At 49.5% G+C, this 17,363-nt stretch overlaps 1 protein-coding gene across 2 annotated transcripts in view; it reads right to left on the reverse strand.

The window, feature by feature from the left end:
* The window catches only part of ACSS2 (acyl-CoA synthetase short chain family member 2), a 31,557-nt gene extending 17,181 nt beyond the window's left edge, over positions 1–14,376 (reverse strand). For both annotated transcript variants that reach the window (XM_069034465.1, XM_069034463.1), the window contains exons 1-2: positions 14,207–14,376; positions 13,768–13,963 (exon numbers count right to left, since the gene is read on the reverse strand). In XM_069034465.1, the coding sequence (XP_068890566.1) occupies positions 13,768–13,963; positions 14,207–14,330 (320 nt within the window). In that variant the 5' untranslated portion in view covers positions 14,331–14,376. The remainder of the gene's footprint in view (positions 1–13,767; positions 13,964–14,206) is intronic.
* Positions 14,377–17,363: the final 2,987 nt, after the last annotated feature.

A 17,363-nucleotide genomic window follows, 5' to 3' on the forward strand; every position in this document is an offset into this window, starting at 1 on the left:
CAAAAGCGAGCCTGTAAACTCCTGGCATCCAAATTCTGCCAGCAGCATCTTCCCAATGGTGCCCATCTGACATAAGCAAGAGCTGTAAGCCCCGAGCATCCCACATGGGCTCCCTTGTCCAAATTCAACTGAAAAAGAAATAAAACACCAAAAATAACCCTCACTCTTCTGAAAACAGCACTGCAGAACTCACCTCTGCAGCTCTAACCCCACCAAATCCAACACCCCCCAAATACATATTTTTTTAAGATCTGATGGTGAAAATAGTTGGCAGCAGCACTGCTGTGATTATTCGTGTACAATCTGTGCTCTAACAGCAAGACTTCTTCTGAAAGCAAAATCCAATTCTCAGCTCCCAAAACATCCCAGATACATCACTGGATGAAATATTGGTGAAGCATAGTGAGTCTGACATTTTTTTTCATCTTGAAACCGAGTCCTACATTTAGCAACTGTAATCTAAAATTTTACAGCATCATCTGGCCCATGGCAGGAATGCATTTGAGATTTTTAGCACTTGAGAAGCCTGTGTTTTACATATTGCATGTTGTGTGAATGCTCAGCTGGAGAAAGGAGAGTTTTGGCCATATGGAATACATACAGAAGAAATTCTTCCCTGTGGGGGTGGGCAGGCCCTGGCACAGAGTGCCCAGAGAAGCTGTGGCTGCCCCTGGATCCCTGGAAGTGTCCAAGGCCAGGTTGGACACGGCTTGGAGCAACCTGGGATAGTGGAAGGTGTCCCTGCCCGTGGCAGGGAGTAGAACTAGATGACCTCTAAGGTCCCTTCCAACCCAACCCATTCTAAGATCTCCACTGAACCACCCACTGACTCAGTAAATCCAAGTTTTTCAACTAAACACACAGATGCACAACCGGAGGCATTCTGAGGCAGGTCTTCTCCTAGAAATTGTGATTTGTTGAAGAAGCCAGGTTTCCTGCAAAGAGGAGAGTTTTGTATCTGCCTGCAGCCATTCCTTGCCAGGCCCAGCCACCCCAAGGGCATGGGGGACCACCACCACCACAGTGTGCACAATGGTAGCACCCAGCCCTGCTCCAAACAGATCCTTGTCAACATATGAAAGGCAGCACAGGCTCTGCAGAGCTCTTACCCTCCTGCTTCCTTCTGCCAGCAGTTAAAACATAGGGCTCCCCACTTCAGAGCAGGCACTGGGATGCACACAAAGCCCCATGGCACAGACCCTGCCAGCGTCCGAGCAAGGAACAACCACATGGAGAAGTCACACGGGCAGGGGAGGAAGAAAACATCAGGTGGGAAAGCTGAACACTCGTCACCTCTGTGGCACTACCACACTTACAGGGGGCTCACAGACTGCCTGCTCAGCTGGAGTTTGACCTTGGAGGTGCAGAGCCACAGAGCTATTTCACCTGGTGCCCAGGTAGTAAATCAAGGTTAAGCTTCCCTGTTAGAGCCACCACGCAGGTGAGCAAGTGATTTAGTGCTGTACATACATGGTGTAGGAGGGAAGGTGGTTTGTAGGAGCAGGCAAGCATTTCTGTAGAGCCCCATTAGCTCAGGCAGTTACCCTGTGGAGCAGTCAGGGATGCAGAGCAGCAGTGTGGCAGAGGGATGCTGTGCCCAGATGTTCTCCTGGGTATTTGCACCAAAGCAGGTTAAGAAGTTACCGTGCTCTGCCAAGCACCAGGGCTGACTACAGGACTTTCCAAAGCATGGTCTGCTTCACCCACTCATCACCTAACCAAGTGAGCTGAGCCCATCTCAGCTGTAGGGTGACAAACAGGAGGGAGGGGCAGGAACTCAGCAGCCAAGGGGACACACACTTCCCAGGGCACCCAAACAGACCAAGCAAAGCTGACCTGAAAATGAATCAGCAATTGTTTGGCTTTTCTCTTTCACCACATTTCCAAAGAAAAGTTATTTGCATCACCTGTTTGAATAACAGATGACTACGACTCCCTAGGCAAAGCTGCCCCGGCATTGGCACGGAGCAGCAGGAAGCGTGGGGTGCAACAGTGGCAATTACAGTTTTCAAAGGAATTGAGATGGCAATTGTGGTTTACAAGGGCTACAACACCACTGATAAGGTGATGTACAGGAGAAAAGGAGGCAATGAAGCCAAGCAAGTGAAGTGTTAGAAGTTTTCAAGGTCTTCCAGACCATCTGCAGATCCACACAGTCAGAAACACAGAAATCACAGACCAAAGCAAGCTAAGGACAAAGCCAAAGCCTTTCTGATCCCTGAAAATGCTGCCACTGAGGACCAAAGGGGCTGCAGATCATTTAAATTTCTCCTCTAAGCTCCTGTCAACACATCACTCAGCTTTTGCAAGGGCATCTAGTGACAGGACAAGCAGCAATGGCTTTAAACTGATGGAGAATAGGTTTAGACTGGGTATTAGGAAGAAATTCTTCCCTGTGATGGTGGGGAGGTCCTGGCACAGCTGTGGTTGCCCTATTGCTGGAAATGTTCAGGGCCAGGTTGGATGGGCTTGGAGCAACCTGGGCTAGTGGAAGGTGTCCCTGCCCGTGGCAGGGGGGTGGAACGAGATGAGCTTTAATGTCCTTTCCAATGCAAGCCACTCTGTGATTGAGTAAAAGCAGTAACCCAAAGTTACCAAGCAGAGGTGTGGGGCATCTGAAAGGTAGATTTTCAGAGCACAGCAAACCATCTCAAAGCTACCAGGTTTCATTTTCTGACTGGCAGAGATGTGATGGCAGCCCACAGAGCAATTTTTCTTAATGCAGGACAAAGGCTCTGCATTTTCCCTATTGGAAAGCACCCTTAAGAAAACATGGATTCCCAGTTTGGAAAAGGCGTTGCAGGAGGGAAAGAAGCCTTTACCAGATGATGCCATGTCACAGGAAGAATTAGCACTGTGGGGAACCACAGAGAGACTCAATGATCTTAGAGGCCTTTACCAACCTATTTAATTCTGTGATCCTGTGACTCCAGTAGAGCAGAGATGGGGACTGCGGCAATGTCCGCCCTAGAACATCTCTGTTGCCATCTAAACTAAAACATGCTCAGAGCCCAAAATCCCTCCTAAACATGGGACCAAAAGCAGCATGAGAGATCTCCAGCTCCTGCTTCACCAGCAGCCTGTCCCCAGAGCAGGGTACAAGGTAAAGGAAGGAATTTTCCTGCTGTGGTGACAGCTCTTCACGTGCAAGGTCACCGGGGGCAGCCAGGAGAGCTCATGGCTCCCTGATCCATTCCACACCCAGAATTAGAGCAGCCAAAATTCCAGGCAGAGATGGGCCCAGCCAGGCTCCTGCCATGTGGGAAATGTGCTCATGTGTGAGCCGCATGGGCAGCGAGAGCCCCGGGCGTGCTCTGCCACTGTGGTGTCAGCTGCTCACGCACCTCCTGCCACCACCTGGCCTCGGCTGTTCTTAGGACAGACCCAAAACTGCTGCCTGGAAAGGGTCTGCCTGGACATATCTTGCTTTCTCAGGAACAACAGCAGCCAAATCTGAAAAGAAATAGGATTTCTCCGTCTGCCCCAGCTTTGCTCATGCCATTTTAGAGAGGAACGGCACTCAAGTAACGACAGCATTTTAAATCTGGTTTTGAGAAAACAGGTTACATTGGAACATGAAGTTTGGGGAGAACGGCTGTGCAAGATAATCAGAAAAAGACACCCTTTCATCAGAAAAAAATTCTGGTATTTGCATGGATTGTTCAATATGGAAATGCTCTTAACTGCACAAGCAGATGGGTCTGCAAAAAACTTCCATGAGAACATTTCATAATAACAGGGCAGGCTGCCCAGCCCTGCCCATGCTTAACGTCACTATCTCCCACCACAGTAATGTAAAATTCCCGAAGGAGTTCTGGGAAGCCTGAGGTTTCTTGAGCAGCAGGTTTACCAGAAAGGTCAGCCCCACCATCACCATGCTTAAATCCCCTTGCGTCACAACACAGATCAAGAAAGAAGAAGCTGAGTAATGACAGAGCTCAGCTTGGGAGGGGCTGGCGAAAAGGTCTTCCTAGTGTGGTCAGAGATATTTGGCAGCACTGAGAGAACATTGTTGAGAAAACCCAGGAACAGAAAGCCCAGGGAAAACAAGAATCTTAACAGTTTAATACCATCACTTCCTAAACCCACACAGCTGACTGTGACAACTGCATTAAAACCATCCATCAATTTTCCCCTCCAGTGTCCCCCATACACTTAGGTAGGACCTAACAAAGCTCTGCTCTCAAATCCATCTCTGAGCCAAACCATCCCAAAGGGACTTGAAGTAGATTTTAAAAAGTTGATCACATACCTAGGATGAACGGGTTCCTATTGCTGTTAAGAAACCCAAACCAGCTGTGTCAAAGCAGGAGCCCTGTGCTCTGCAGGGCACAATGTTCTATGCTCAGCCCCAGGCCCATCCCCTCCAGCCCAACTGACTCCAGCACAGGCACTGTGTTAGTGTGTATTCTACAGAACAGCTAAAATGGAGCTTATTTCTACAGGGACACTGGGCCACCATCTGCTCTTTGATCAGGGAATCAGTCCTCTACTCACCTTTAAAAACAGCCATATGGACATGCAGCCTACATGCAAACACCCAACACCCTGCATGGTTGCTACTGTCCCATAGGAAAACCACATCTATCTTTCTGTCCTTCCCTCTCATTAAATGCACTCCCAGCTACACTTTGTATCTGTAGCCTTTCAGAAGCTGAACAAATACCAGAGGCATCTAAAGAAGTAATATTTACCTTGTGCAGCCCAACCACTGTTCACTCTGCCATACCCTGAGTGATCTTACACCACAGAGCCCAGCTGGAGGTGGACACTGCTCCAAAACCATTCTTTAACTATCAACCTGCCAAAATTACCTCCAGTTATCCAGCTCATGCCAGGCTATGCCCTAAAATCTACTTCAAGCCCCTTTCTTTAGGCAGTGGGACGCTCAGACATCTCTAAAGGAATCAACACCTCCCACCTCACACTGCTGCTGGTTCATCAGCCAACATGGGAAAGTGAACTCAGAGCCGTGGGGTTTGTACAGTGTGTGCTCACACCTGAGAGCCAGAACACTCCAGGGGAACAGCTTTGGGGAAGACAGGATTAACAGCAGCTAACAAGTCCCTCTTCAAGGGAAATAGACTCTCATCCTGGAACACTTGACAAGGTAAGTCATTTTACAAGTCATACAGACCACATGTAAATACCCTGCTGACGGTGTCAGCAGCCACTCTGTGCTGATGGGCTCAGCAAGGGGAATTTGCTCCTCTATGGCTTCACAGTTTTCCTACTTGCTTGATACTGAGTAACCATCAAGTCCAGAGGAAAAGCATTAACTCTAACTCTTACTTTCTGAAGTACTTTGAACCACAAGAGAACAACCAATGGAGACCAACGACGGCTTTTTGACTATTTTTATTTAGGGGAGAGGTTTTTTAAAGCAAATTTTAATTACTTTTTTTGAAACAAAATGATCATATAGCATTGCAACAGAGATCATGTGCAAGACTCACCCAGCAGGTCATGGAGTTTGGCTGCCCTCAGCCAGCACTCGTAACCCCACCAGTCAAACCCACTGAATGCTGCTGAAGAATGTGAGAGTTTGACATGAGAGGAAACATTTTAGATGTTTACCATCAGTTTTTAAAGGAGCATGGACTATTTTTACCAGTCCAATGGGAGTAGGGCTTATATTCAGTACAAACAGCTGATTCCTTATTTAAACAATTTACAGTTGGGCTGTGGAACAGACCCTGGATGAAGCTTCTGTAAGTAAAATAATCAAGGAGCTCCCTGCAGCTGGGAAATGCCCCATTTTGGGAAATAGCTGCATCTCTGGCTGGAACACTCTGCCAAATTCTGAAGAGCTTCTAGAAACACAGAAAGCCAGGCAAGGCAATTTCAATGGAGGCTCAAACAATATCCATAAAGGTCATGGTAGGAAATTAGGCTTTTAATCAGATTTTTGGTGGACATTTCAACTCCATGCATCATAAACCTCCAGAGGTCAAGTGTCACCTGCTGGAATGTCATTTAGGGAACATCTCTTAGAAGATGGTCAGTGGCATCAGGAATGGCAAACATGCTTCACTACCACTGAATGAATCATAAAACGAATGGTCTGGTTTGGAAAAGATCTTAAAGACCACCTGGTTCCATGGGCAGGGACAGCTTCCACCATCCCAGGTTGCTCCACGCTCCATCCAACCTGGCCTTGAGCACTCCCAGGGATGGGGCAGCCACAGCTTCTCTGGGCACTATCAGGTAGCCAGGTGTGACAAAGCAACCAGGAAGGCCCTCACCTTCCTTGAGGGATTCCCCCAAAGAAGGGAGGTGACATCTGTGAAAATGAATTCATGGAAAACTGCCAGGGTTCACGATTTCCTACCGCACCTCATTTCGACATTTCCAAGTGATGTGCAGAAATGCAAACAGAGAACTGAAACCCTGCCCCAAAAGGGGGGAGGCAAGAGCTCTTGTGAAACCACTGGCCATCGACACTTCAGTCCAGGAGCTCTGAGCACAGAGAGTCCACCAGGCACAGCAAGTGCAACAACCCACCAGAAAAATGCCACACTTGGAACAAGCACCCACTCACACCTCTTTTGGCAAAGCTTGAGCATTTTGTCCCCTAATTGGAGCAAGCCTCATCCACGTGGAGCTGGAGTCCTTGTCCACTGCTGCTCCATTCACACCAGGGGAGAACACACAAGCGATTCACACAGCTAAAATAATCAGGTTTTCTAGTTCAGTGAGCAAACTGAAGGCTCTGATCTTCCATGTCCTGAATCCATACGGAAGTTCACCATCCTCTCCGTCCATGAACTCCATTTATCCACCTCAAGTTTCCAATCTCCTGCCAATATTTACAATATGCCATCAAGGCACAACCACGGTGCTCTTCCCTACAGCAATCAAGTTTTCTTAAAACACAGCCAGTTGCCTGTACTAGCTGCCAGCAAAACAAGACAGAAGTTTCACAGAAATGGGAAAATCCAGGTGCCACTGTCAGTGCACACACACCCCTCATACTGCCTCAGGTAGTTGTTGTACAACCACATCCCCAGAACCATGCAGAAAGGCAGCATTGCACAGGGTATAAACCAACATTTTTGGGTAGGGGTGGAAGCAGAAATTCATGAAAAAGTTATTAAATCCCTTGTGCTGGACCTAGAGAGCTGTCAGAGCAATGAGGAGGATGAGGAAAAAGTACTAAGTAAGAAGATAAAAGCTGTCACTGGTGTCATTTACGCAGCAGCATTGCAGTTGTGTTCACAGCAGCTCAGTCAAGAGCCTCTTAGACTAAACCAAAGTGCCATGTTGGGTAAGAACCACAGCTGATGTTTTGCCTCCAGGAGCAACATCAGCAGCAGGAGATGCTGTTTCTGGAGCACGTGGGCCTGGCCACCATCAGCAATTCTGTTTCAACATTGTCCTTGGCAGTCCTGCTGCTGACCCTGAAGAGTGACCACTGAAAGTGAGGAAGCAAAGGGCAAGGCTAAACCAGCTCCACAAAAACACTGTTCTTCCAGGCACACTTGAATTACTTTCTTGAACAACTTTTTGTGGGAAAGCTCCCGAAGGTGGTCTGAAAAGAGCCATCTCCGTGTGCTCAGTGCCACCGGCCTCGTGCTCGGGTAGCTCTGCCAGCAGCTCCACCACCTCTCCCAGTGACCCTGTTTCACTGTACCCCTAGGGATGCAAATCAGATTTACTGGTTCCCAGGACCCCCTCCATTGCCCTCTCTGGGCAAAGAGGGGCTGGCAACCTCCCAGCCCTTGGCACCGCAACCTTTTGCGAACACCACCAGCATACCCTGGACAGCAGCTCACCAATTCCACATTCAAGTTCCTGCCCCCCATCTGGGGCACATGCCATCTAATCCTGGGCACTTACGGACATCTCACTTGTTTATCTGGTCCAATACTTTCTGGATATTCCCTTGTATTTATATAGATGGATGCTGTATCCCTGCCAGTAGCAGCTACCAAAGGTTTCTGAGCAAATGGCTGGGAACAAACAGATCCAACAAAACCCAAATGAAAGCTGCTCCCCTGATTCAAGGCAGCTGAGCTGCTCTCCCAGGCAGGAGAGGTTAAACAACCCCTCTCCTCACTGCTCTGCCACAGAGCAACCAACAAAGTGTTGCCTGAGTGCTTTCTCTCTTAACAGATTTGACTTAACAGAGAAGAAAAATCCCACTCTGTCTCCAGAAGCAGGATTATGTGTTATTTGAGCCCAGTAAAAACTACTTCCAGAGAAAATCTTCAATAACATGGAATGCCCTCCCATGGAGGCACAAGTCCAGGGGTGCTTCTGAGTGGGCAAAACCACAGGAGACCACAGGCACTGGGTGATCAAGTGGTCACCAACATTTAATACCTGTCCCTTTCCTTCCTTGTACTGCATAGCAGAACAGCACGAGGCTGAGAGCACTTGCCAGCTCCCTGCTCCTGCCCTGCCTGGCATCTGGGGATGGAAGAGGCTCTGCAGAGCAGGAATGGGGCTTGAGATCTCCAAAACATCAAACTAATCACCCTTCCCAGCATCTCCCTGCAAACCAGCAAGTGTACCTGACAGGGATGAGTCAAATTCTGCTTTCAAGTCAGCCCTTGGAATGGAAAAACAACTTCCAGTGACTCTGAGCATGCCAAGTGCTTGAGTACCACAGTGCTCAATCTGCTGATTCACAGCATCCAGGAAAGCACACTCCACACATGCCTGAGGAGGTAGTTTGCTGTTCTCAAGTCTTTATTTCATCCCTTTGGCACAACTGCTCACCTGGGAACTACCTTGGAGATTTCACTAGTAATGAACAGGATGGAGGATGCAGCACATGAGTTCAACAGAAACACTTGGGACAGAAGAACCTCAAGACATGACAGGAGAAAACAGGTCTCAGCACGCATATAAAGAGCCCTTGGTAAGAAGTTTTAGATCATGACCCCTGTTTTTTCCACCCCCTCAGGCCAAACCGAGAACCTCAAACCCTTAAGCAGGAATCGCCATGCTGCCTTGGGGCAGCTTCACCTTCTTATCTCATCCTCAACCAAACCCACAATAAGACAACCAGAGCACTTACATGAATTTAATTTTAAGCCCATCATAACCTTGCTCCAAACAGCCCACAGCAAAGCTGGAGACTCCATTCACTTATGGAGGAAAGTCAGGGAGCTACACCTGAGGAGAAGATGTGAGTCCCTCTCATCCCAGCCTGTACTTACATACGGGTGTAAAAACACTAACCAGCACAGCACTAACCACACTGCTTGGTGACTGCCTAGAACTGGGAGAGGAAAAATTTCAAAGAAGCCAGGAAAGCACATGACTTGGACATGTCTGAGCTACGACACTACTCCCTGTTTTAATACCATGTTTCTGTTGATGCTCCCCCTACTGCCACTCCTGCACTACCCACGCAGCTCAGTCAGGGAGGGCCCCACAACACAGGGATGTTCCCGTTTGGAGGGATGAGACATGCTGTCTGAAGCACCCAGTTTTGTCATCCCCTCCCACACTGGCAGATTTCACAAAGGCCACCAGAAAAGAGCTACACTTTCCGTGATAGAATCTACAACTATCATTGCCTTGACGATTTATGAAGATTTACAGCTTCGTAAAATACTCATACATTCAATGTAATTTATTACCTATTTTAGGTGCATATAATGTGCCTGATCTCCAGAAGCAGAGCATTGTACTGTTCAGCAGTGGTTCCAAAATAATTATTATCTGCCAAAACCAGCAACCTATCGCTTAACACACACAACAGGGAGATGACATGGATTGCTGAGGAGGCACCCCAAAAAGGGCTGCGTGGGGCCATCCCTTTTCCCATAGAGAATCCCCATCAGGAAAAGAGCTGTGCTGAGCCTGGGTAGTGCTGTGGGCACGAACCAAACCATGCACATGCCTGCAAGTGTGGATCAGTAAAAGCAACCTTCCCAGTTGTGAAGTTTGTTCTTTAAACAAACTGTGATTTAGTCATGTACTTTCATCACCAGAAGAGCCTTGAAAGAGGCTGCATCACTGGAAGGGTAGCAAGTCATCCAGGAAGTTACAAAAGAATTGAAGGGTCAGCTTGACACAGGATGCTCCACAATCCTGAAGCCAGTGGAAGCAGCAGAGCCAACTGCACCATGTAGAAGCCAGCTCCAATTAAGCACTTGGAAAGGCTGGATGCTAACAGCCAGCATCCTCTGCCACAGCATCTGTGCATATGACAGATGTGTGGGGTGGTTGGTTTGTTTCTTTTATTTGTTTATTTTAAACATGTTCTTATAGTTGCTCGGTTTTGTCTTACAGAAAGTTTTATTGGAAGAAACCTCAAGGCTACAAGGCCCTAAATCCATGATTACATTTTAAAGTCAAATCATATAAAGAAACCCAAACCAAACAAACCACACCTCCTAATTTTACATTTGCATGTCATGTTTGTTCCAGGCCCAGAAGAGGCATTTATTATTTTGTTAAACAAAGCTCCAGTAAGCTCTGGCAGCCTTTACTCTCTTTATTGCTCCTTTCTAGATGTGTAATGTCATATGCCAATATAAAAAAGCAGAAAATGAATACACTCTCCCACAGATGGCAGAAGCCAGAAGCACCCAGCTAAGCCCCACCTCCCTAGCTATAGGGACTCTAAAAACAAAGCTCTGCCTCCTGTCCCTGGTCCCACCAGGCACTACCAGCACTGCAGCTGGGGTAACTGGTTTGAGAAACAGAGGCACAGGTTACACACAGAACAGGCCTCACCCAAGTATTTTCATACCCTGGGGTCTAATTAGAGAGTTCTGCAACAGGTGTTGTTTTTTTTTAATTCCCACCTGGTTATATTTTCACCTCCACAGGCTGCCCAGGTTGAAGTTTATATGAGATTATTAACAGACGCTTCAGCACAGAACTAAGGGCTGTCCAAGTGACTTAGGCATGTCTACAGCTGGGTGAAGGAATACTGTGCTCCTGCCCTAATTAACCACCCATCACAAAGTCCCCAGCACTGCTGCAAGTCCCCTTATCATCCCAGTAGCTGGTCCAGTCCCTTTCCCCTGCAAGGCCCACAAGAGTCACCACAGGTACCCACCTACACAGCAACCGCTGTTACTGACCTCAGCCTTTGCACACCATTATGAAAGAGATTTCACTTTTGAGAGCAGCACTTTATCAGAAGCATTTCCTGGAGCTTCTGTTCCTTTTTTTAGGCCACATCAACAATACCAAGCAGAGAAAGAGGAATCAGAAGCAGCAAAACCAGAAATATTTGTAACGTTCGCCAAGCAGCCCAAGATACCCTAGCGAAACAGGAAACAGGGAAAAATCCATGTTTCCAACCAGCTCAGGATGGCCATTTTGAACTACACAGTCCTAACAGCACCACGAAGACGACACCATGACAGCACACATCACCTATGTACAAGTTCTGCAACATTAGGCAATGCCATGTACTGCCCTTTGTGCTGAAAATGCAATTCCATGTGGCTTGGGATTAGACCCTCTGAGTGGAGCCAATTCGGGCAGTCCTGGGCTGCTGGTGGTGCAGGAACCTTTAGAGCAGCTTGGCCATAACAAACCCTGATGAGCTGCTCACTCCCTCCCATCCATGCAAGACTGGAGACAGCCACAGCCAGCAGTTCTGAGGTTTGTCAGGACACATCGCTTCTCAGAGACACTCAGCAATGCCTCCAAACATTATTTAACTTTTCCCTAACTTCCTCCTCTCTGAAAGCAAAGACCATGGTCCTGTACCTTTTCAGAGCTCTCAGAGCTGGGCAGTCAACAAAATCTTGTTTTAAGTTCAGCACCTTTCCCATCTAGCAGGCTAAGACTTTCTTAGAAGCAATCAAGTGGCTCAGGTGTTGAAAAATAAAAAAAAAAACCTCTTCAGCTTTCAGAGGCTTTAATTTCTTTTTTGACCTTTCATACAGTGTGACAAGTCTCAACAAGTTTTAGGGAGTCAGGCTCATTCCAGAGTGTTAAACACAAATCTTGAGAGGACAAGATGACAGCAATCAATTATTGTTTTGTTTTGAAGAAAACCAGCTGCCCAGAGAGGAGGAATTTTATGAGTTGCAACCCTCACCTCCGCTCTCTCAAGTCCTCAGTGCCACAGGTTCGCAGGCCAGTGCCACACACGTCGCACCTCTTCCCTCACTCCCACTGGCATTCCCAGCTGACAGCTCCACACTACAGTGCCTGGTCACCTGTGACAGAGCCACACTAGGAGAGTTTATCCCAAAACAGTCAGGGGAAACCTCTGCTAAGGAGGAAGAGAGACTTTATTTTTTTGCACTGTAAGCACCATGACTGACAGCCACCCACCATTTTTATATCTACTCCAAGCTTTGCTCAGCATCACAAATATCCCCACAAAGGCTGCCAGAATAACCAACAAGAAAAATGTTCACCAAGCCCAAATTAAAACTGTAGGCTGCTGCCTCACTGTCACACAAAGATTTATGAGCATGAAGAACTCAGTCCCTCAACAAACCCCAGCACAGGACCAGCACTGGCTGCCAAATGATTTTGTTTGCTGGCACACCTTTACCTGCATGAGTTTACAAAGGAGTTTTCATTCAGAAGCTGCAGTCATTTTACATCAGAATGAGCTAGAGAATCTATTTAACTAGCAGGGAAGTAAACACTTTCCATCATTTCACCTGTGCCTTATCAATATGATTATCTGCTAGGCAGTGTGTGTAATTCTTTCACTGAAGCAGAAGGGCTATGGATAGAAACTGTAGAAACTCTATGAACACAATTTTACAGCCACAGCCACACTGGTATAACCATGTTCCTTTCAGCAGCGGGGTGGCTCCCAGTCAACTTTACACCAAGTGACTCAGGGGGACCTTTAGCTGCACAATAAATCACTTAGGGTATCTGATATTTTTATTGCAATGATATTAGGATTTCTCCATCTGCTCTGCTGAAGGGAGTCACCCATGTCCCAATGAGTTATTGCATCCCTACTATGGGGTACATTAATTGCGCTTCTGCCCTGCCACATACCCAGGCAACATAATACCAGTTCAAGGGAAACAGCAAAATGCACGGGAGAGCCAGGCACAGCTCTGTCTGAGGACACAGCTGTGGTGCCAGCTGAGCTAGTTCAGCAGGAGAGCATTACTTTTGGAGCTTGGACATCACCAGTGAAACCTACTTTGCCTCAATATGAAAATTAAATTTCACATGGATTTTAACACTAGTAACTACTCTGGTAAAAAAAAAAACCAGAAACATACTTCAGATAGGGTTGCAAGCAACTTTTCTTCCTAAAGGTAGAGAAGCCAGTCTTTCTGAAAGCACCGCACATTCAAGTGCAAGAAATCCACACATAAGCTCAGGTATTAGAACCTTTCTGCCACAGGAGTGGAAACTTGCCAGACCCACAAAACATAAACACGGGAGATAATGGGGTTTATTAGCTTTTAGCTGTCGGATGTTGGCTGTTCCTCATCCCGTGCCTCTATCCACATCCACCTCGTTCACCAGGGAGTTGTGGCACCTGCCTCACTCCTGTCTGACCGCTCTGAGCTCTCAGCAGGTACAACTGCAGAGGCAGAGCTGCGAGTCAGGCGCTCCCCGCCGCTATGCCGGGCACTTCGGTGCATCCCAGGAAGGGCAGAGAAGCTTCTCGGGAAGGGCAGAGAAGCTTCCCGGCACAGCTCTTCCCAAGGACACTGCAAGCAAACACGTGCTGAACCTATCTAAAGATTAGCCCCTCTCAGGTTTTATGTTTTCATTCACCTCAGTAGAAACCGACACTGTTTGTATACTTTAGGGTGCTATTTACACATCTTCTCCACCACAATAAAAACAGAAACTTACCAGTAAAAAGCAACTTTGTCCCCAAGCTTCTTCTCATTGACATTTCTGTCCAGGAGATTGTAGCAGATGTTGGTGGTCGCTCCTTTCATCCACTCGATGAAGATCTTCCCCTTAGTCACGTCGAAGTTGTACTTCAGGAAGGGGCCCGTGTGCTGACGCTTCCAGTAGAACTCTTTAGCGATGTCCCCCCAAAATTCTGCAAAGGCAACGGGCGCCGGAGCCCGTGAGCGGGAAACAGGGATGGGGGAAGCAAGGAAAAGGAAAGCAGGGATGAGGGAAACGGGGATGAGGCACGTAACATTCGTGGCGACACGAGGGGCACCCCCTGCGCACCTCCCACGCGGGGGTTCGCGGAGGGCTCCCCGCGCTCCCCACAGCCCCGCGGGCAGCCCCCGGAGGGCCCGGGCAGCCGCCGCCCCGCCGCGCCGGCCCCGCTCACCGTGCGGCTCCTCCACGGAGCGCTGGTAGAGGCGCTGGTAGTGGGGCAGCGAGGGGACATGGGCCGCGGGCAGCAGCTCGGGCCGCGGCCGGTAGAGCCGGGCCTGGTCCCCCGGCAGCACCATGGCGAGGCGCCGGGGCTATGCGCGGGCGGGGGCCGCCCAGCCCCGCTCCGCCGCCGCGCCGAGCCGGGGGCGGGCACGGCGGGCACGGCCCGCCCTCACGGCGGAGCGGGGCGGCGGCCATGTTCCAGAGCGGCCGTGTGCCCCGCCGGCGGGGGCAGCGTGCCGCTGGTGTCCCTGTATCTCTGGTGTCACTGGTGTCCCCTTGTTTGCCATGTCCTTTCTGTCAGCGGTGTCCTTTGTGTCAGTGGTGTCCCCCTATCAGCCAAGTCACCCTGCAGCCACGTACCCTACCCACCGTGTCCCTCCCCCGTCAGCCGTTTGTCCCCCACCAGTGGTGTTCTACTGCCAGTCATGGCCCTTCTGTCAGTGGTGTCCCCCTGCCAGCTACGTCCCCGCCATCGGGGGTGAGTCCCCACCCTGTCAGCAGTGTCCCCTGTCAGCGCTGTCCCCTGTCAGCGGTGTCCCCCCGACAGCCATGTCCCGCTGTCGGTGCTGTCCCCTGTCAGCGGTGTCCCTCTGACAGCCATGTCCCGCTGTCGGTGCTGTCCCCTGTCAGCGGTGTCCCCCTGACAGCCATGTCCCGCTGTCGGTGCTGTCCCTGTCAGCCCACGGCCCCCTGTCCCCCCACCATCAGCCCTGTCCCCCCATGCCAGCAGTGTCCCCATTTAACAGTGCTGCCCTGTCAGCCACCTCTCCCTCGTCAGCAGGAGCTGTGTCCCCCTCCGTGCCAGTCCCTGCCACTTTGCCAGGCGAGGGGAGCAGCCCAGAGCGCTATCCATGAGATCCAGCCCCAACACAAGCAAAGCATGACCAACACTCCATGCCTTGTCCCCCTGCGGAAAACAACTTTCATTTGGATCCATGACCCTCCACTTCCCCTCCACTGAGCTGTGTGAGCACAGCAAGCTGTGGCAGTTCACGGAGCACCTTTCTCCTGCAAGGACATTGTACAGATCTTTTGAGGTAGTGAGAAATTAGGCGCTTTTTTTGTTTTTTTTTTCACCAAGAAGGCAGTCAAATGCTGGATCAGGAGCCCAGAGCAGGAGCAGGGTCACAGTCTTTAGACAAAATTCAACAAGATAAGCCCCTGAGTAACCATGCCCATTGGAGCAGGAGGCTGGAGCTGGGGTCTCCCAAGGACCAACGTGATTCCAAGAGTCTGGTCTCGGAGCAGGAGTTGCCTGTGGTTGTACCTCCTGCAGCAGACCCATTGTCATCTCAATCCTTGACATTAAGCCCAACTACCCCTACAGCATTGCCTGCCCCTATGACATGGCCTGCCAAGAAGATATTTCTTAGGCAGGCTGCCAAAACCTCAAATTCCTTTTCTCCACTGGGGAATATCACCCTTTGGAGCAAAGCACGGCTGTGCCCAGGGAGCCACCTGCCCTGGGAATTTTGTGCTGGTTTGGGCCAGGGCCAAGGTGGCACACTGTCAGTGAGCAGGTACAGCCTGCTCTGGTATCCTTGGGTTTTCTGTGGTTTTGTGCACTCCCTGGGAGTGTTGCCCTGCTGTAGACAGGAGGAGACACAAACCTGTGGACTGGTGAGCATCGCCTGCCACTCCAAGCAATGTCATTTCCATTAAGGATGCTCCCTAGTTTTGAAGGGTATGCCTGTGCTGCAGCTCCCTGCTCTGGTGTCAGTTTGCTGCCTGCCCACACTGCTTCAGAGCAAAGATTCTTTTGTGACCCCATTTAGGAGGACACAGCTGGTTAACTCTGAGGTGAAGCCCAGGAGTAGTTCAGGCGATATCTCCCTCCATGGACTGTGTCCTATGGACAGTATCACTCCAGAGATACTCTCTACACACCTCCAACATGAGCTCAGCAGGATTTACACCCCAAATCTGTCAGCCACCACCACACCACACTGTAGCCCGTGTAACAAAGCTTCCTCAGCCATGAGGTATAAAATCCCTGTCCTGGAAAGCTATTTCATTGTTAGTTGCAGGGAAAAAAAAAAAATCACAGGAAGAGCAGTGTGCAGGGTCTCGATCACTATCACATGGATGAAGGTGAAATCTCCAGCACAAGTCCAATCCATCCAGATGCCCAGTTTTAGCACATTCCTCATTGGACTTTCAGCCTGGGATCACCAGTTTCTGAGTCCAGGCTTTCTTTGTGGGTAGACCAGTAAGGATACAGCCAAATCCTGCAAGATACTTCCGCTCACCAGCCAGCAGTATCATTACCTCCAAGTTCTGTATTACAAAAAGTGGGGGGGGGGTTTAAGGAAAAGTTATTTTGGCTCTGCAGCCTGGGCTCTCTGACAGGCCTATTTTTGAAGATCCTCAGGAGCCATAGGAATTGCACTCCAGCACTCCCCTTGGATCGATGGTCTGGGCACAGCCCCATGAGTGTCTGGGTACACTTGGCACATCATTTAATAAGCCCAACTAGAAAACACACTGATCTTCTCCTGAGAAGTGGGACAAACCCAGCAGTTCTGATGTCCTTCAGACTCCACCTCAAGCTGAAAATTTTCTGTTATGAGTTGCCAACCTTCAGTTCTAGCAGCCTGTGTCCCGGAGATTTGGCATTTACCAGCAGCTCTCTAACAAATCCTCCGTCCCCCTAAGTGCTAGGAAGGGGGCTGTCATTCACCCCACTGCTGCAAAAGGGCTTTGTCACTCTCCTTGTCACAGGACAGTGTCCCAGAGCCAGTGAAGAGGTGGTTTGCAGATCTGGGAGACACCCTCTGCTTCCCTTCTCATTGGCCTTTTGCTTTTGGTGATTTGTTCAGCTGAAATTCCCCACCAGCCTCAGTGATAGCATGATTTCTGTCCAGCAACTGTTGCCTGAGTGTGCAGGACATTCTGAGCCACGAGGCTGGGGCAGCACCATGTCCCACCAGCCCCACAGCTGTCCTTCATCCAACGTTGTCCAGCTTGGGCTGCTGCAGCCAGGGAATTCAGTTGTTGTGCTGCAGCTGTCCGCAGCTGTGGCCCAGGAAGCTGCCTGATGGGGAGAGGGTGCATCTCCTCTCAGAAAGCACCTGCAAAGCAGAAAATTCCAAATAGCCTCCTATTGT

This window comes from Aphelocoma coerulescens, chromosome 20 (genome assembly GCF_041296385.1).
Source record: "Aphelocoma coerulescens isolate FSJ_1873_10779 chromosome 20, UR_Acoe_1.0, whole genome shotgun sequence".
NCBI classification, from domain to species: Eukaryota; Metazoa; Chordata; class Aves; order Passeriformes; family Corvidae; genus Aphelocoma; species Aphelocoma coerulescens.